This window comes from Cynocephalus volans, chromosome X, assembly GCF_027409185.1.
Source record: "Cynocephalus volans isolate mCynVol1 chromosome X, mCynVol1.pri, whole genome shotgun sequence".
In the NCBI taxonomy this organism is placed as follows: Eukaryota; Metazoa; Chordata; class Mammalia; order Dermoptera; family Cynocephalidae; genus Cynocephalus; species Cynocephalus volans.
Genome location: NC_084478.1, coordinates 117,989,908 through 118,010,348, shown reverse-complemented (window position 1 = coordinate 118,010,348; position 20,441 = coordinate 117,989,908). Strand labels below are relative to the sequence as shown.

Genomic DNA, 20,441 nt, shown 5'->3' with positions numbered 1-20,441 from the left:
GGTGGGGGATGCCCAGCCTACTCCCCTGCCTCCCTGTATTGGCCCAGCTCTTCCTGGTGGCAGGCAGTTGGCCATCACCTGGTCAAGTTAGGGGGAGCATCAGAGCTGAGGTTTTTACAGAGTTTTACAAGGACAAGAAGGAGGGGTACTGAGGGGCAAGGGCTACCCTTGCCAGCTCTGGTGTGAGTATTGTGTCTGCTGCCAGGGCCGCCTGGGGCAAAGGCACAGAAAGCCGCTGCCAACAAAGAGTGGCAGAAAATGGCCAAGAAAGCTCCCCCAGCGACCTGCCCTTGTGCCTGGAATTTCTCCCACTAGAATCATTCCTTTGGGTTAACAGGAAGCTCTTGGTGAAAAGAAATTACCCCAGGAAAAGAGAATCTGTCAACCCCTAGCAGCCATAGACTTCCTGGGGGTCAATTTCTCAGCTATGCCACCTTATAAATGAGACAGCAGAGCCAGAGAAGGATATGTCCAGGGAGGATGTTTTGATGAGCAAGCAAGTGGGTCTTGGGACAGGCAACACTCAAGATAAATGACCCTGACATGACCAAGGCAGCCTTGCTGCCCCACATGACATCTTCATAACAGCTTATTTTTATTTACCAAGAAGAGGAGAAAACCATCTCCCTTGCCATAAATTCTAGTACTCTCAGAGCTGCCCACACAGAGACGGTTTGGTCTCTTGACAGTGAGTCTTAAATATTTGGGCACATATGCCTGTCCCCTGAAAGCCCAAAGCCACTAGGTAATCAGGACCCATTGTGATGCCCCACCCTAGGCAACAACCCCCTCCCCTGCCCAGTCTGTGCTTAGCCAGCCTGGGCCCCCCACTGTTTGGACCAAGCTGGGCAGCAGGTCATCACATTTTTTCCCTGAGAAAGACTTTTTATTTTAATAGGGCACCTCAAGACTTCAAACCCAAAAGTGACATTAATGGTGAGAATTTCCTTTATCTTGGCGGGTGTCAGGGTATTTGGTATTTTTAGTCTGGATATTTTTTGTCTGCCCCCCACCCCCATCATTCCAGTTATATGGCTGTTACTCCCTCAGAGAATCAGGCCTGCTAGCCTTAAATCCCACTTTGATATTGATGCCAGCTGAGACTTGGCTGTCCTGCTCCTGAGCTTTATCACCCTCTACTGCTCCCTGTGGGTGACCTGTTCCCAACTGACCTAGCCCCTTTAGGTAAAAATGGAACCTGACCCAAGTACCGGCATTGGTGGAGAACGAGGAGCACACACACACGGGTGAGTTATCCTTTTTATTTAAGAGGTTAGGCCTTTCTTCCAGGTCATTAGTGGCCACTTACTCAATTAAACTGTGTTTGGGTTTCCCAAGTATGTTTGATTTTCACAGGTCTTTCATGTTTTTAACTGCAGAGTTTCTCTCAGACAATGATTGTCCCCAAATTGAAGTGTTAACAGAAGGCTAATTCATGAATTTGCCTATAGTTCTTCTCCACTGGGGCCATTAGCAAAGTTTTAACGCTCAGCCAAGCCTTTTATTTATTTATGAAGCACATGTTTACCACATTCGTACTGTGTGCCAGGCACTGGTCCAGGCCCTGGTGTACAGTGGTGAATAAGACAAACCCCTGCCATTCCAGAGCTTTATATTCTAGTTTAGGAAGCCAACCGAAGCTCACCTGAGACTTTGCACCGCCCACTCTCAGTCATGGTCTTACCTGGCTGTACCTTCAGTTCTGCTTGAAAGAAGAGAGGTCCTGCCTGTTACTGATTGTACCATTGGAGAGGCTCTCAAGGTCAAAAATTTGTGCAAGTTAGAAGTCCTAGGTACAGGGAAAGATTGCTAAGATCTTCAAGAGAATAATTTAAATACCGATTCCATTTTAACATCAATTCCTCAGTCTACCCCCTCCCCATAAGTAGTGTGTGGCTAACTTATGAAACAATGAGAACAAAAATTGGAACTGGACAGAAAGTTAGAAATGCTAGACTCGAAAAAGTGTTGTTCATTTAGGACCCATTTTGCTGGCGGTGTTTGGGGACCAGGGCCCTTGATCAGCATGGAGTATATCACATTCACCTGGCCCTTGATTACTCTCCAAAGAACTCAGCTATGCCACCTACAGCGTGTCCATAAAGTCTGAAAACATAGGCAAATATATGTAATGTTATCAAGGATGTCTTCAATCTGTAAAAAAATAAAATTATATTACCTATGTTTCCAGACTTTAGGATGTTCATAAACATATGCACCTTGTGTGGTGTATACGTTACGGGGGATGGGGAAGCATTATTCCTGTTTCAGGGATGAGAATCTGGCAGCATAGGGTGTGAGACACCTTCTATGCAGTCCAGTCCCCCAGCTGGCTAGTGGCCAAAGTGAAAGGAACTCTGGCCTTCTGACATGTTTTCTTCCTATTTGACCAGGTTCATTTAGAATGGGTGCTAGAGCTGCATTTCTCAAGGAGTGCCTCCCTTCGCATATGCATCAGGGGAGTCCCTCTCAATTCCTTTTATCATTAGTATCAGTCTGAGGGCTCAGTATCAGCTCAGGGGCCAAGTCCATCACTGCAGCAGCTTATCATTGGAGGGAAATCATCCAGTGACATGACCGATGCCTTCTGGGTTCTCTCTCAACCATGCTCAGGCCCTGGTTCCCCAAGATGTCCAAGGAGTATCTGTGAAACTCCCTTCTTCACAACTGCTGAGCTAGTAACTGTCTATACTTGGCTGTTCCTCAGTTTCCATATTTACTTTAGCTCTTCTGCAACTCTGTCAACAAACTCCATGGTATTATTAGTTTTAGCAAATAACAGGATGTCAGAACTGTTGACCAAGATTCGTTAGTTTGCTGTTAGAACTCTATCCCAGCACATAGAGGCTAGTGTTCTTATTTTTTAAGATGTATGAGCTTTGGCAAGAAGCCTTTCCTGTTCAGGCCCACTGCACTCTGCTGTCTACAGTTCTTTTTTTTTTTTTAAAGATGACCGGTAAGGGGATCTTAACCCTTGACTTGGTGCTGTCAGCACCACGCTCTCCCTAGTGAGGCATAGGCTGGCCCCTATCTACAGGTCTTTAAGGCTGCTCATGCCCACAAAGGCTCCACGCCCAAAGACCTGGGCAGTTCTGTCTCTGCTCGGTGGTACCAAGACCTCTGTAAGAAGCTTTTTCAAAAAAAAAATCAATGCCAATACTTAGAATTTTCCATTTTTGTGTTTCATTCTTACAGTCTTGCTGTGGCCTTTAAAAGAAATCTGTTTTTGGTAAGGTGGCTTTGGTGCTTAATATTCGTGTTGTTGGAAGGGCTAGGAGATGGTATTTTAGGCTGGCACTAAGAATTTCCAGGCTTTTGACCCAAAATGTCTTTCTCTTCCAACCCCACCCCCAATACTGACCCTTTCAAGGAGCAAGAGGTTAAAAGGGTCACTCTGGCTGGCAGGCAACCAGTAAATCCAGGCCTTGGGGGGAAGCTTAGCCTTTGTTTGTTTAAGCCCCAAACCTAGCAAGCAGTGTAAATTAAACACAAAAATAAAATAAAATACCAAAACACAAGCCGAATGCAAACCACAGAGAGCAGCAAATTCCCCTCCTGCAGCCTCGTTGCCAGGGAGGGACTCACAAGCGATGCTGCGATGGAGTGAGGATGGTCGGGCAGGTAAGCTCCAGGCTTGGGGCAGGGCACGTTTTCAGAGATCCTGGCAAGTCTTTGTAGTCAGCCCCAGCAGGTTCCTGAGGGGGGGATGAGTCATACCCTTTCAGCTAACCTGAGAATCGACCCACGTTTGACCCAGCAGTGACAGCCACAGGGCTAGAGGAGAGCTGGCTTCTGTAGAAGGGAGGTAAGGCTGGATGACTGACCAAGCTCTGCTGTTGGAGAACAATCAGCCCCTTACTGTTCTCTACCTGGCTTCTTCTTCTTCCCCACTTGATGCACACCCCACACCCCCAACCTCCCAGGCCAGGAGTTCCCACTGACAAATATGAAGTGTCTTAAAAGGAATCTGCTCCTCATAACAGAGAAGCAAAATTTGCCAAGGATTTAGATATATATCAGAGCAGGTTCAGGGTTATTCCTCCAATAGTGGCTCTTACATTCTGACCAAGCTTCCAAGAGCGAGAGAGGAAGAGATGGCAAATAGGCAGCAGGTCTGGAATAAGCCGAACTTCATCAGAACGTGTCATGCACAGTGGGTTTTGGTGGCCCTGGCACCATGGGGACTCTTCAGGTAGACCCTTTCTTTGGCTCCCACTTTAGGCCAGTAGTTCCTAAAAGCAGCTCCGTGGACTGATGCCAGAAAAGCTGCCACCAAATCACCTGAAAAATACCCTTCCCCAGACCTATTCTACCAGATTTGCTAGGGCTGGAGCCCAGGATATCTTTTTTTTCCACAAGCTCTCTCAGGTGATGCTGATGTTAAGAATCTCACCTAGACCCATTTCTTTCCCTTCACAGCCCACTGTCAAGGTTTACTTTTGTGTTGTCCAGTTGTCTTCTGACACTGATTGGCTACTGACTAGTGAAAGTAATATGATGATTTAGTTCAGATTAAGTTCATACTTAAGCATTTGAATTGATAGTGGCTGAAGGTGTCCCCTTCCCAGGGCTTTTTGCATTAGAAAAAAAAAACTTTCCTAATTCCTTGAAATGTAAAGAGCCCCAGGAGAGATCATTGGAACCCAGAGGCATGACTCTGATGGTGACATTTGTGTGCACCACAGTAGCAGGTCTGGAAAACAGCTCTGAGAGGGAATTTTTGTCAGTGCCCTTCAGGTGACACTTCTCAGATAGCCAGTCACAAAGAGCATCTATGCCAGGACTGGCTGTAGTTAGAACTGCCCTCTTGAGGAGCCTGTGGGAATCATTTCTTAGGCATGCATGTGATTGATTGTGCACAAGTAGTGCTTGCTTTTATTTCTTCATTTAAAAGAGTCCCTTATAATGCACAATTGACATCTTTGAAAACTGTGGTCCCAGCAGTGCCAGATTTCCTGTTTCTGGTGTGCAGTGTGAGGCTTCACGCTGGTTCCCCCTGTGCCCACCTTAATGCCACTCCAAGCCTCCCCTAAGATTCTGTCACCTATGACCTCTTCACAGCTTGCAGCCAGCTCTGGATGTCAGAGAGCAGAGGACATGGCTTCTAACATTCTGGCCTGGCCTGAAGTGTCCAGTCTTGCCATGTCTTGTGGCCTTACTACCTTTTTGGGGAAGTTGGCAACAGCAAACAGAGAGACAGAGAAAGATGATGTCTCTCTCTGCTGACTCTCTCTGGGCATTAGACTGTGGGAAAGGCTGGAGAGGGTGTTCACATAAATGTGTGTGTGTTTCTGTGCTTCTCTTTCTTCCTGATAAGGTGTGTGTATTCCTTGTCAGCAACTCTCAAACCAGGCCGGAGGCCTTCCTTAAACCCCTCCCAGCATGCCTTTGAGTTCTGTCGCCGTTCCCATAGATGGGGGTCCTTCCCAGAGAGAAGCTCACCCTGTTTCTCTCCTTTCTGTATGTTCTGGGAGTAGCATGCTCCCTGCCCCTCTTGCCACCGTGCCCCACCCCAACTGGGCTGCCTTCTTTCTATCCAGGGAGCTGAGAGGGTGGCTAGACAGCCAGAGGCCTTTTCCAATCTGCAGAGCCCCTTTTCACAAGTCATAGGGTCCCACAACAGAAGATCAAGGAGCTACCTCAAGTGAGCCCATGGCAAATAGCTCTGCTGTGAAGTAAGCAAAGGCCTCAAGAGCACAATGTGAGGGCCCTGGGAGGCTCCTTATGCTTACATCATGGCCAAGGAGCCGGAGTGCCTGAAGAGACCAGCATTATTAACCATCCTTTTGTTCCCTAGGGAAACTGCACCACTTCAAAGGTCACCCATTCTATAGCGGTACCCATAATGAGGCCAGGTGCTCCACCTCAGAGCCCCTGCCCTCTTCACAGGCCCATTTTCTGCTGGCTCCGCATCCTCAATAAGATCTTCCTGGTTCTTGTCTTCCAAGCATTGCCAATAGCCCCAAGTCCTTCACATGCCACTCAAAGTAACCCTGGCAACTGCCAGAGAAAAGGGCTTGGAATTTCAGCTCTTGGGACTGCTCCACAGAGCAGAGGGGATGGGGAGAGGCCCTGCCAGTGTCTCCCTGGCCTGGATAGGCTGGGGGAGGGCTGGTGCAGACAGACAAACATAGAGAGTGGCCGTGTCCTTGATGCTTTCTTTCCCAGGCCCTGGGCAGGCTGCAGTGTGCCAGGATTTCCAGAGGGTGGGCTGTGACGAGGGGGCTGTTTGCCTACCTGAAGATGCTTACTGGGTGGTCTGTGGGGGAGGGTAAGGAACCTTAGCACCTGCTTCTGAGAGAGATGGAACAGGGATAAGGCCAAGAAGAGCTGGCCAAAGGCAGAAGGCAAAGAGGTTGACAGGCATAGGTGATTCCCGTGCTAAACAAAGACCCCCCCTTCTCGGAAGGAGGGGACTGGCAACTCAGAAAGCAAATGCCTGTGCCTTGTTCCCTTGCTTTACAAACCCCTGAGGTTAAGGAAGGGAATGGGGTGAGGGACCCTTCCTGGCACTGTTGGCCACAGTGTCAAAGAAGCCTTAGGTCCCACAGAAACTCCAAGCTTCGTGACTGCTGCTTTATAGCCATCTAGGTGGGCAACAGCCAAGGGTCAGGGTGAGGGGAAGAGAAGCGTGCCCCATTCTGTGCAATGAAGCGATGCCAAGGGATGGTAGTGGTGTGGTCCTCCCAAACCCCAGGATACCCTCCAGAGCACCCCCAAGCCTTAGGCTTTTTCCTGAAGCAAACATTCCAGTAAGGTCTAACCAGTAGGGAGACTTCTGAACTTGCCATAGATCCAGGATATTCTGGAACGAAGCACAATTTTTGACTTGTACTATGAATTTGCTTTTTTAGTTTCCCTGAAATGTGCCTTCTGCTTTGGATAAGCATTGAATCAACTTTGAATTGAATTGATTTGAGTTGAATTGAATGATAATGGCACCTAGTGTGGGAAGAAGGAAGGAGGATGGTGATTCCACTTACCGAGATTAATTTTACAAAACTCTTTTTGAGGAGTATCTATTTCATACTTGTAGATGGATAATAGGGAGGGTGGAAAATGAGAAAAGAACTTGGAAAAATTATGGAGGTAAATTTTCCCAGCTGCAAGGCATAATGGGGGGGGAGACAGGCATAAATATTGACACAAAGTTCATGAAACTTAAGATCTACTGAGCTAAACTGCATTCCTGGATAAATCGACAATACTTCCAGTCTTCCTGAGACACCGGGACACCCCACCCCCCATAGTTAGCCATCAAAGTTGGGTTGATGAAGGTGATTTAACAAGAGAAGTTTTTGACTTCTCTGAATGAGGACGGGTGGGATAGAATGCCTTATTAAAGTGGGGTTTGGTTCCGCCTGTCATCCCCAGTGTCACTCGGATATTGTTTGTGAAGCTCTCATGGGACCCTGTCCGGGAGGGAGCTGAAAGGCACAATTCATTGCTCCTGCCATCATTCAGTGCCAGGGCTTACCCCAGATCAATTGCCAGAGCTGCTTTTCCAAGAAAGTATCCATCTCTCCGCCAGGATTCTCCTTGGGCAACCCCCTCCCCAAATCGCCTTCTGCATCTGCATCCTCCTCCCCAATTTCCTGCCCCCCAAAGTCAGGGCTCTGGGCCCTGGTCATGCAGGGCAGTTCACATGATCCACAAAGAACAAGGCACTTTCTCTGTCTCCGTCTTTCCTTTTTGCTTCCATCCTTCTCGACTTTGGGGATTTTCCACAAAGCCAAAGTAACTGTGTAAGTGGCAGTGGCCTTCCTGTCTATGGTCTTCCACATTGGAGTAGCAGCAGAGGGGAAGAGAGAAGATAAGAGAGAACCAAGGACAAATTAAGCCATGGCATTTCAGCCTCCTTATTCCCCCAGCCTCCTCAGAAAAAGGGACAAGTAAGTAATCAGAACTAGACAGCTTTAGAGGGAGGGGCCGTGGCCAAGGAGTAAGTGGGGAGGGACGTTTTTCAAGGAGCCCGTTAACGCCACACTAACGCTCGAGCACTCACTATCCTTTCTGTATTTCCTTTTCCAGCAAAAACCCAGTGTTTGCTTTGTGGCTTGTCCCACACCTCTCACATAGTGTCTTTTTCCGCTTCTCCTGACACAAGACCCTGTGTTTTGCTGGCAACATTGCTGAGTTTTGGGGCAGAACATTCCGTGTAGAAAATAAGGAAGACTTGCCTATAAATAGTTTCCTTCTGGCTTCATGGTACACAGTGCTTCAAGTGTGACAAAAAGGGAAGTGAGATGTTCCCCCTCATTGCCACCCCCAGCCTTCCGCATCCACCCGGAGGTGTTCCCCACCCCTCATCAGCAGGCTGAGATCCTGCCTGAGGGTTCTGCTCCCCAGACTTTGCCCAGTCTCCCTTCTACTATCCCGTGGGAACCCGAAGTAGGAAGGGCTCTTGTCCTGGACAGTCTGGCTTTTGAAGCGGAACAAACCAGTAGGAATGCTGAGACACTCCTTCTGGAGTGTCTTTATTCAAAGGGAATAAGTTGGCTTCCACGGAGGGCCTCCCGAAATGGAGGGTCTTGGACCCATCCTCATTGTGCCACCCTCCGTCTAGGAGGTGGTCCCTGACAGCAGTAGGGTCAGCTATGTCTATTTCGTTGCAAAGTCTTATGGCATTGGGATTAGAACTGAGAGCCAGTAAGGGGTCTGGCTGTCAGCTAGGCACTGTTGCCACACTGGCTCTGGGTCCAGCCTACATTGTAAGTTGTGGGATGCCAGAAAGGGAGTTTGGAAACATTTATGAATGTTGGGGCTGCTGGGCTGTTGAGTCCCTAGGCCACTGTTTCCTGTCTCGTGTCCCCTCCACAGGACACAGGGATGCTGAGAGTCTCAAGGATCAGCATGTTACTCAGTAATGTTAGATCAGATGATAGATACCATGTACAGCATAAGCTCCCACTCACTGCAAGGGTTGGTGCAGCTATTCCGGGCAGAGGAGTTTTCTGGTATGCCAAGGGTTAAGCAGAAAACCCTTTGCATTCCTCCTCCTCCTCTCCCACCCCCTCATACCCACCCCTATTTTTCCTGCCCTTGTTTGAAAATCTTTCTAGGAGTCATTTAAGTCCATTTTCTTCCCTGAGGGAGACAGCAGATCCAGGGATCCAGTCATTCTTTGCTAATGGGGGATCATAAGATCTTAGGGCGATCACTTCTCACTCAGTAGCACTAGAGCTGTAGAGGGGATGAGAGACTGGCTACGTGTGGGCTGAACTTGGGACATCCTTTCCAAGTTGTTTTTTTAAACTAAGTTCCTGATATTACCTTGTTTTCTTGTTGTTGACCTCATCCTCCTAAAAGCTGAGCACAGCAGGAATAGGGGGAGAATGGAGTTAATTAAGGCAGTGATGAGTGGGCCCCCAGGAACTCAAGGTTTGACTGGACTGTGATTATTATTCTGAGATGCCATACCTTATTTGGAATATTATATACCCTAGGACTACATATTTTATTCTGGAAGCCACCCCGCTGGATTAATATTTTCTATTTCCTAGGCCAAGATAGCTTTATTTGAGGACTGCGTGGATGCCTTTTGAAATGATGTGGGTGAGCACGACCCTTTTATAAAGCTCATTTGGGTCAGTTAGCTTAGTTGGTAGAGCATGGTGTTGATAACACCAAGATCCAACTCCTGTTGGACCTTGTCGGTGTTGGACCAACACCAAGGTTCAATCCCTGTACCAGCTGAACAGTTTGGATATTCTTCTGGTCCCCCAACCTTAAATGTCAGAAAAGCCAGCTGTGCTCACAGAGGTCAAAGTCAGCCTCTAGACCTGTCTAATAGTAGCACTGCTGGCATCCTAGGGACACGAGACCTATCGACAATAAGAGCTTAATTAAGCTCTTAATTGTCACGAGAAGCACCCCTCACCCTTTCTTTCTCCTCAACACTCTCTTGCACCTCCAACACATCTCCCAACTGCCTTGACTCACACATTCGCACCTCCACCTCCACTCATTCAACAAACCTGCTCTCTGCCCCACTAGTAAGTGTAGTAGGAACAAACTGGATCTCTAGGTCAGGAAGACCTGGGTTGGAGTGTCAGCTCTGCAATTTATTAGCTCTGCCACCTTGGGCAAGGTAGCCTCTCAGACCCTCAGTTTCTTCATCTGTAAAATGATGGTGACAGTGCCTACACCACAGAGTTTGTGGCACAGCCATCAGTGTTTGCCCATGGCTGATGCTCTGTTAATGATAGCTTTTATTGTCAATAGGTTTCAAACTTGGTTTGTTTTTTAATTGAAGTATAATTAATGAACAATTCAAATGCAGCTTTGCTAGCAAACTTAACCTCTTTTCCTTTCCCTCTCCAAACCACCTGGATTTCTCTGCCTCTGTCTCCACATAAGGGAGTCCCCATCCAAGGAACTGTTTTACTTCTGTCCTGCGTCCTGTTTTCCTGGCAGTGTTTTTCCCCTGCCAACCAGCTTATTTCTCTCTCCTCTTTTCTTCCCATCATCTCCCTTGGAATCTTGGGGTGGGTAGCAATAGCTTAGGAAAAATTAAAAAGCCAATGAAAGGTCAACTTAGAGACTCTTCCTGGACCAAGACAGCTCTATGCGGCACAGAGGGCAGATTAATATATCAGGGAATTCCAATATCAGTTAAGCTCCTGGTTTAAGAAGATTTTTTTCCTGAGCTAATGTTCTTGATGACCTGTAAATATAGTCTGCACTTTGTTCTGTCTACTACGCATGGCTTAGTGCAAACACTATGTTTACAGAGCTTGTGTCCTAAAGTTAACAGAATGTTCTGAGATTGGGATTGTCTCCCATCAAAGTGGGCTGAAGAAAACCACCACCCTAGGCTAGTGCAGGAGGTTTGCTTGGATAGTTCTATTGGTCGGCTCTTTGCAAACATGATGGCCATTGTGCACATGTTACCACCACCAGAATCCACAGTGGAGCCCCTTTTCATAGCCAATAATGTTGGCTGTTTGGTGGCATAACTGCTCCTGAAGCCTGGAGGAAATCAAGGCCTTCAGACTGGGCTTGGCGGGGGCCTTGGCCAGAGTGTCGTGCCAGGCACCTGGTTAAGAAAAATATCCTGAAGCAAATAATAACTACCTTCTCTGCTGATAAGAGGCCCCAGTACTTTTCCAATAACATGATTGCATTAAGATATTTCTTTGGACCACAGCCTGTGGAGCACTGATTCATGGGTACTGGCCTTAACTCCATCTAAAGTATTCTATATGTGTGCAACCCGATGTTCTCCTTATGGTCCTGGATTGGTGTAAAGAATATTCCCGGTTGCATCACCTGTCCCTTTCCCTGCCCAGATTGCTCCTTCTGGCTGCAATTATTCTTATGACCACCAGGTGGCCTCGCTTAGGAAGGAGCAAGAGAAGAAGGACCTCAAGACTCTAGTGTTCTTTTTTTTTTTTTTTTTAAGCTTGAGGTTGAAAAGAATGAAAATATATTTTGATGAAAACATGTGTAACTGTAATTAGACAATAATTACCTCATTTTCCTTGTGATTTGGAGTCAGTTTTTTTTTTCCTGTAGTACCCTCTAATGCTTTGTATGGTTTGGACCCATCACAGGTCCATCCTGGGATGGCTTATACATAGCCTTGGTTGTAGTTTTGTTGTTTTTGCTATTTATAAGAAAGTAACAAGATTTTGTTTTTTAAAATATAGAGACATGAGTTCCTGGATAACATCAGTAGTTTATCACTGATAAATCAGTGCTCCACAGGCTATGGTCCAAAGAAATCTCCTATTGCAATCACGTTATTGGAAAAGTACTGGGTTGAAGGTATTTTCTTTGCAGAGTAGGGTGTGTAGAACAAAGAGAAAGGGGCTGGCATCTTGTGGTCACTCCATTGCCCATTCCTGTACCTAGTATCCTCCCCACCTCCTCTGTCACCCACCTTGCTGCTCCCTTATGCGTGCTCACCCACTCATCTGAGTCCCTGGACACCCTCTTCCATACACATGCATGCACAATTTAGTGGAGACCTGTGCATGTGTCACATGCATGTTACGGATCTGTGCATGTGGGAATACACAGACAGATACTCCCACACGTGTACATTCAAAGGAGGAGGTGAGTGAATGGGTGCCGGGGGGGTTGGGCAGGCTGGCGAGCCAGCTGGCAGAGTGAGGGGACAGCTGGGTTCGTGAAAGCGAACATGCAGGTGAAAAAGTATGTGTGCAGGGGAGAGACTGAGAGGGCAGTCCGTGGGAAGAAGGTGAGGGTGGGTGTCCAGGGAGTGTGACATATGAGAGCATTGCAAAGCCATATGGGCATGCTGGCTGACATACGAGAGCTTTTAAAACCAGAGCCCCCCTATACTGAATGCTTTCTACCTCCTGTTAGGCATCTGTACTTCTTATTTCTCCAGAAATCAGCTCCAGTTTGGTTTTTACCCATCTCCAGAGCCCTCTTTGGAGATGCCAATTAGCACAAGAAAGTGCTGAACTGTTTACAGTCCCAGACTAAGGTTCAAGGAGGGGATGTGGTTTAACTGGGCCACAAAGCCGGTACAGGACTCATTTGCATGGCCTCTGACGCCATGTGACGCAGCCGACTCCTCCTATATAAAGAAGCAGGAGCCGAAATATCTCCGCTTCTGGGTTGGACTGGCGGCCGTGGAGTTTGTGACACACTAGGTGACACCCCTCGAGTCACTTCCTTTCAACTCCAGCTGGAGCGCCTGCCTGTTCGGGGTCCGCTCGGCAGCCTTCACCCTCCTCCTAACCCCAGGGCCGAACTCCGGCACGGAGCCCAGCCCGGTGCAGGGCGCCAGCAACCGCCCAGCCCGTCCAGAGTGGCCAGAGCTCCCCGGCCCGAGCCATGAACACCGAAATGTATCAGACCCCCATGGAGGTGGCGGTCTATCAGCTGCATAATTTCTCCATCTCCTTCTTCTCTTCCCTGCTTGGAGGGGATGTGGTTTCCGTTAAGCTGGATAACAGGTAACCACTGGCCTCAGCTCCTGGGCTGAGCCGAGCCGGGACGCCGGCAGTGGCTGGGTTCCGAGCCGGATCTCCGAGCGAGCCCGTGCGCCGCCGCCGGTCCCTCTTCCCCGCGGTGCAGCATCCTGGGAAGGGGAGGGGGTAGGGGACGCAAGAAGGCGGGGGGGAAGGGGTCACCGCCGCTCTGGGATCCGCAGTCGGAGCGTCCCTGCGGCCGCTGCGCGGTGAGAACCAGCTGCTGCAGCCGCAGAGGCAGCCGGAGGCGGAGGGGCGGCCAGCAGGGCTGGGCAGATCTGGGCAAGGGGCCGCTGTGAGCCGTGCTCCGTTTGGGAAAAGGCGGAAGCTTCCAAGCCGAGAAGGAATTCCTAGCTAGCTTCGGAGCCCGGTAGGCTTGCCCGGGACCTTCTGGGCCGGCAGCAGGGGACTCCCTGGGCCGCGCGCCCCCATTGTTTGCATATGGCCCAAGCAGGCCACGCTGGCCTGTGTGCCCCTGGACCGGCGCGCCGCTCAGCGGCTCAGAACTCAGGGTGGAGGCGGCGCGGAGCCAAACCTGCCTGGGTGGGGAGGTGCAGTTTCCAGCAAGGGCCAGGGAGGGACCTGGGGACAAACTGCCCGGAACTCTAGGTCAGGGAGGCGAGAGAGAGGAAGAGCTGGGACAGATGGAGGACTTTGGCCACCGCTGCCAGGTACTCAGAGGGGAATCGAGTGGGTAACAGATCGCTTTGATTTTTGTCTTGACAGTGCCTCCGGAGCCAGCGTGGTGGCCTTAGACAACAAGATCGAGCAGGCCATGGTGAGTGGCATCACTGCGTCATTTCCATCCCCAGACTTAGCTGTTGCTTATGTAACTCCGGGCAGGACCGATGGGGTGGCCACAAAAGCCGTTAGCCGGAAGCCCGAGGAAGCAGACAGCCTGCTTCCTATTCCCCCTGGAAGCCTTAGGTAGAGTCGATTAGAGTGACACGTCTTAGGACGTTTACAGTCTGCCCTTGCTAGGCTCCCTCCTTGCTTCCTCCCTCCTCCATGCCAAAGCATTGTGGCAGCCTCTGGCTCCATCCTGGGCCAGTTGCAGGGCAGGGAGCTCAGACCCTTGCATTTGTTTGTATCCCGCAGTTGGCAAGGGGCAGAGCTCATTGGATGAAACCTCACTGCAGTGCTCTGCAGCGCCTGGGCTGGGGTCAGGAGTCGGGAGGAAACAGGAAGCAAAAAGCAAAGCACCCCACCCTACCAGGTAGAGGTCATACTTCAGGAGCAGCCAAAATGGCTGCAGAGGGTTGGGGCTTCTAGCCCTTAAGAACCTCTTAATTGTGCCCTGGAGCCTAATGACACAGTTCCCTGCCCCCAGTGCAGTCATCAAATTCAGAGAGGATGCAGCAACCCATACATTCCCCCAGAGACAGTGTCTTATGTCCTGGCTGGCCAGGCTGCAGGACAGCTGCGATTCAGTGTGCTGGGTCATATGGAGGGGAGGAGACTCCAAAATAGCCAATTTTATTCTCCTGGTGAAGGTTTGTAAAGCAGACAAACAGTATGGGGTGCATTGCAGGTTCCCCCTCCTGGGATCTGAGCCAGCAGCAGGACCTGATATGGATAGGGGGGCATAGCAAGCCCCTGGCAACCAGTAGAAGTATCACCCCAAGGTCCCTAAGCAGCCAGCTTTGAAAGTCATTAGAAACTTGCGGGGGGGATTCTATCTAGTTCAAAGCTGGGCTCCCAACTCCGGCATGGCCCCAATCATGCAGTTGTGCTGAATGAGGGTTTAAGTGCCTCAGAGGAAGGCACAGGAGGAATTGGGCTGCAGGGCTGGCGTGCTGAGGGAAGACTGGAAGGCAGTGACATTAGTCAAGAACAGCACGGGCACGTTGATGGCAAAGCGAAGGTGCTGCAGAGGGGTCGTGATGGCTAATGAGAGGCTTTGTTGTGATTTCCTCTGTGGCAGGATCTGGTGAAGAATCATCTGATGTATGCTGTGAGAGAGGAGGTGGAGGTCCTGAAGGAGCAGATCCGAGAGCTGGTGGAGAAGAACTCCCAGCTGGAGCGTGAGAACACCCTCTTGAAGACCCTGGCGAGCCCAGAGCAGCTGGAGAAGTTCCAGTCCCGTCTGAGCCCTGAAGAGCCAGCTCTCAAATCCGAAGAGTCCAAGGCCCCTGGTGGTTCTGCAGTGTAAGTGGCTCTGTCCTCAGGGTGGGCAGAGCCACTAAATTTGTTCTACCTAGTTCTTTCCAGTTTGTTTTTGGCTCCCCAAGCGTCATCTCACGTGGAGAACTTAACACCTAGCATAGCTGGTGCCAAGAGATGTCCCAAGGACATGGCCACCTGGGTCCACTTCAGTGACAGACCCCTGACAAAGAGCAAGTCTCTGGAGGCTGAGTTGCATGGGGTCTAGTAACCCCAAGCCAGTGAGCCTCTAATGCCATGGCGCCCTGGGGGCTCCCAGGGCCTGGGCAACTTAGCTGCAACTGGCAAAGGAGAGAGGTAGCTTGAGATGGGACGCCAGTTTTCTCCAGAAAGTATAGGGGGTCTGTTTTTCATTTCTATTGACATCTTTAACAGTTTCACCTAACAACAAGTGTTCCTATGAAGAAGCAACTTGTGTTTTAAGCAGAGGCAACGTCTCTCTTCTCTCCTGCCTCGCCAAGGCCAGGGGCACGGATGGGAGAGACTGAGCCGAGCCAGCCTTCTGCTGGTTACTATGGTATAGTGCATGGCTTTGTGCACAGCCCAGTGTGGGATCACAGCTTTGGGATGACTGCTTACAAAGTTCTGTTTGGTTAGTGTTGGCATAGTTTTTCTATATAGCCATAAGTGCGTATATACACCCATAGGGCTAGATCTATATCTTAGTGTAGCAATGTATACGTATCCACATACACCTACATGTTGAAGGGCCTAACCAGCTTTAGGAGTACTGACTGGTCCCTTATGTCTTAGGGCTAATCCTTTGACTGTGTTCATTTACCAAGTTGATCCAGTTTGTCCTTTAGGTTAAGCAAGACTCAAGAGTAAAGGCAGGGAGAGGGGCCAGCCTCTGAGCGCGGCCACAGATGCCTTGCTGCTGCAGCCCTTTCCCCATCTGTCCACTGAAAACATGTGAAATCCTCTTTTGAACGCCAAACCCACCATTCACTGGTGCTGACTACATAGAATGGGGTTGAGAGAAGATCCGTTTGTACTTCACAGTGTCATTTGAAAACTTTTTTGTTTTTTGATTTTTGTGGAAAACTTAAGGGTGAACAGAACGATGGTGTCCTACTGTTGACGAAGGAGGGACAAGGGAATGGCTTTGATCCCGTGGGGCCTGGGGGATGTACCCAGGAAGCTTGTCTCTAGGGGGTTCTGTGATAGTGAACACTTTCCACTTTCTGACACCTTATCCTGATGTGTGTCTCCAGGATTTGGATTTTGATTTTTCAAATGTAGCTTGAAGTTTCAATAAAGTTTGCTCTTTTTTTTCTAAAAATAAATTGGTGTCTGACTGAATATATACGGACTGGGCAGGAGAGGCCCCTCACTTGGTGGGGGCAAGCTGTTTTTCTGACTCACTGAACATTCATTGAACACCCCCTCAGCGCCAGGCCTATGCTACATCCATGATCTTGTGTAGTGTGCACGACACCTACATGAAGGATGTGCTCTCCACCCTCACTGTCTGGTTAAGGAAGCAGAGACTCAGCAAGTTTAAGTGACTTGCCCAAAGTCACACAGCATTTATGCTGTGAATCAGGACATCCCTTCCCACATCCTTCCCTCTCCGTCCTGGTCCCGCTTTGAAGTGAGTGGCAAGATGACTCTTAACACACAACCTCAGCTTGAGAGGGTGATTTGGGAGGAAGGATACCCCCAAATACATACATGTGGGGCCGCAAGAAAGAGGAAACAAATAAACATGAGTGGGCTTCTCTCTTCTGAAAAGATCATCAGGGTCACTTCACACATTCCCCTTAATGCCAATCCACATGTGACCCTTGACCTTGGCAAAGGACCTAAGAGGGTCTTAGAAAAGGACAGGGAATGTGCGAGGTGGCGAAACCACCCTCCTCTTCCCTGCTGTCCCCTACCCCTGCCCAAGGAAATATGCCCTCAATCATTGCTGCTCCACTGTCGCTGCTGAAATTTCTGTCAAAAAAACCCTCCAGCAGCGTGGACGGGGCCAAGTCTAAGGCTCCTGACCCCAGTTTCCCTCTTCTGCCTGCCTCTCTTTGGGTTTCATTATCACCATCACCCTCTCCCAGCCCCATGTCTCCAGCATCTGGAGTCTTGCCATTTCTTTGATTGGCTGTCGAACATTCAGGGTCTCCTGGACCACGCTCTAACCTGGACCCTGAGCTGTGTTCTAAGCCCATTGTGTTCCTGAGGGAGACTACCACCCCTGTTTAAGTAACTGCACCCAATCTCAGCTTCCTGTAGCATATAGACCTATCCTTTTGCACTTGAAATTGAACAGAACTCCTTGATTTTCCTAAGCCACAACCTTAAGGTGACCAAGATGTCTTGGCCTCTCCCTTGTACCAATCACTGCTCAAATGTAATCAACATGACATGCTTCCTTCTCTGTAGAGGTCAGACATTTTTGCCTGTTCTTTTCCAAACACCAAAATCTTTCTTCAGAACCTTGCAAACCTTGCTTGCTGGCCTCTCAAATCCCAGTTTCCCCACCTGCTCCTAACCTCTCTCCTCAAGATGCCAAGTTCATTGTCTACACTTGCCAATTTGGTCATGGTGTGCAGATTTCACAGCTGCTAGTACAGATGCGAACTCTGGACTAACACATCAAAACCCCCAGGCAGCTATACCCCACCCAACCCAGCTCTCCCAATCCCCACTTACTCCCAAACTCCTCCCCTTTTCAAAACAAACTGAGGGGCTTTTCGACTCTTCAGCTCGTCTTCTGTAGACTTCCCACACCCAATTTCCAGCTACACAAGAACAAACATGAAAAAAAGGAAACCCAGAAAATAGCCCAGCACCACCCCGAACCTCTCTGGTCACCAAGCTCTTCTCTGCAAGAAAGGGGAAAAAACTTGTCCCACAGTCACATAGTAGTGAAGAGAGAACAACTTTGTTTCCTAGGCAACCCCAACTAAACAGAGACAAACACTGCAACTTCTGAGGCCACAGCGGTTACGAGACCAGATAAGAGGAACTCTGTAATGTTTCTTAATCACATATAGGAGCAGCTCTTGTTGTTTCTACAGAAAACTAGCCAGGGATGGAGAAGGCAAAAGAACATATTGCTCCTGGAAAGACTTTGATGGCCTTTGGAGTTTTGGGCTCAGCTTGTCCAGCTGGACCCAGAATGAGGAAAAAAACAACAAGATCTGCAGTGATAATCATCCCCTGCCTGGCTATGCCATCTCTCCATGTGCCCTCCTATCTACGGTCTCATCTGATCCTCAGGCAGCCCTCCCAGCAGAACAGCAAGGATCATGAGGGCACCGTTTCGTGTCCCCTTTCTATTTCCTGCCCTTAGAAAAAAGGCAGTTTTGATGTACTTCCATTTGACAGACTAGAAAACTGAGAGCCAGAGAGCTTGGTGTTATTCCTACGGCTACCACATATCTCATGGAACGGTGGTTCCCAGCCTTTGTGACAACAAGGGTCCCTTTTAAATGTCAAAAATATTCTCAGACCTCCCGCAACCCGATAGTAGTTGGACTTTTAGTATCCATTGGGAGAGAGAGCAAGAGACAGAGAACACATTGTGACAAACACTGGCTGTTAATTCAGCAAGGCTTTTAAAGGAATTGATTATATTCGCCATAAAAGCATAGACGTGGATTTGAAAACCAGAACAGTAATGCATATAGCTAGATTTAGTTGTTCCACAATGTAGACATATTTCAAAATATCATGTTGCACATGATAAATACATACAATTTTATCTGTCAATTTTTTTTTTAAAAGAAAAAACTAAAACAGAAATGTGGGCATATATTATTTACAGACAAGCACTGCTTGGGGCACAAGGTGCGGAGCTCTCAGGACACAGAGTAAGGCGCTCCCGGGAGGGCTCTGAGAAGGAAGCCAGGGAGCAGGCAGAAGCGGAAGCAGGGCCACTGGGGCCTGGGGTGTAGTGTTAGGGTTAGGGTTAGTCCTTCTAGAGACAGACTCTAGAAAGACCACAGGAAAGAAGGTGCACGACTCCTGTCACTTAAGGTATTTTGAAGTTGTCCTAACATCAACCTACTTATGCTGTAAAATCTTGCTTTCAAATCTTACCTCCTCTCCTCCTAGTTGGTTAGAAATCAATGGGCATAATTAGAGCTTTGTAGACAGCCCACTTTCTCAGGTTCTCTCATACAGAGAAGCTCATTGAAACCCAAATACTTAACCACCCCCACTAGATCAGGCAAGGTTTAAGAGAGAATTCTATCAGTTAGCTATTCCAAGAAGTGGTTTCCAGGGAGGAGATGGCTGGAAGAGGCAATGCTGGCAAATAATTAATAATAATAGCTAACACTTACATAGTACTTACTTTATGCCAGTCACTAACCCTTTTACATCTAATGACTCTTTAAATCCTCTCCATAAACATATCAGGTATGTCCTATTGAGATCTCCATTTTAAGAGCTAGCCCGTGCCTCATTCGGGAGAGTGTGGTGCTGATAACACCAAGGCCACGGGTTTGGATCCCTATATAGGGATGGCTGGTTAGCTCACTTGGGAGAGCGTGGTGCTGACAACACCAAGTCAAGGATTGAGATCCCCTTACCAGTCATCTTTTAGGAAAAAAAAAAAAAATCCCCATTTTACAGGTTAGAAAATGAAAACACAGAGAGGTTAAGCAACTTGCCCAAACTCATCAGCTAGTGACTGGAAACTAGACTGTGGGGAGCTGAGACAGGTACACTGAGAAACAGGATGGAGAATATGAATGGTTTTCAGAGTTCCTGCTGTATAACTAGTGTCCCAGGGGTGGAGGGGGGGTGTAAAAAGGAGACCACCCCAAACTAGCAGAGGGCTAACATAAGAAAAAAAATGACCAATGAGCTTGGGAGGGGTGGGAGTGAACAGAGAAGGAGGGAACGGGGAGGATGGGAGATGGAGGCTGACTTGGCTGGCTCCCAGCCAAATGACTTTAGATAGGATCTACTAGGTATCAAGGAGCCACAGTGGGCTTCTGAGCAGGGAGGTGATGTGATGCAAAAGATATTTGTAGAAGATGGGTCTTGGCAGCTGGAGCGGCTGGAACAGGGGAAGGCTAGCGGCAGGCCAGCTGTTGCTGTAATCCAGGTGTGAGGTGATGAGGGCCAGCTGGGGCAGGGATAGGGGTCATGGAAGGGAGAGGAAGGGACAAAGCCAAAAGACATTGCAAGGCAACATTTCTCCAAGTGTAGCCTGCAGTCCACCCGCATCAGGCTTGTTAGAAAGTTTAAAATGTAAGGCCGGCCCGTGGCTCACTCGGTAGAGTGCGGTGCTGATAACACCAAGGCCACGGGTTCGGATCCTATATAGGGATGGCCGGTTTGCTCACTGGCTGAGCGTGGTGCTGACAACACCAAGTCAAG

The 20,441-nt window shown here is 48.9% G+C and overlaps 1 protein-coding gene across 2 annotated transcripts in view; it reads left to right on the top strand.

The window, feature by feature from the left end:
* Positions 1-16,396, top strand: part of TSC22D3 (TSC22 domain family member 3) — a 59,953-nt gene extending 43,557 nt beyond the window's left edge. The window contains exons 1-3 of one of the 2 annotated variants that reach the window (XM_063083919.1): positions 12,597-12,932; positions 13,674-13,725; positions 14,872-16,396. In XM_063083919.1, the coding sequence (XP_062939989.1) occupies positions 12,811-12,932; positions 13,674-13,725; positions 14,872-15,099 (402 nt within the window). In that variant the 5' untranslated portion in view covers positions 12,597-12,810 and the 3' untranslated portion in view covers positions 15,100-16,396. Of the gene's footprint in view, positions 1-12,596; positions 12,933-13,673; positions 13,726-14,871 lie in introns of those variants that run through there. The other variant, XM_063083920.1, reaches the window with a different exon arrangement.
* The last annotated feature ends 4,045 nt before the right edge of the window (positions 16,397-20,441 follow it).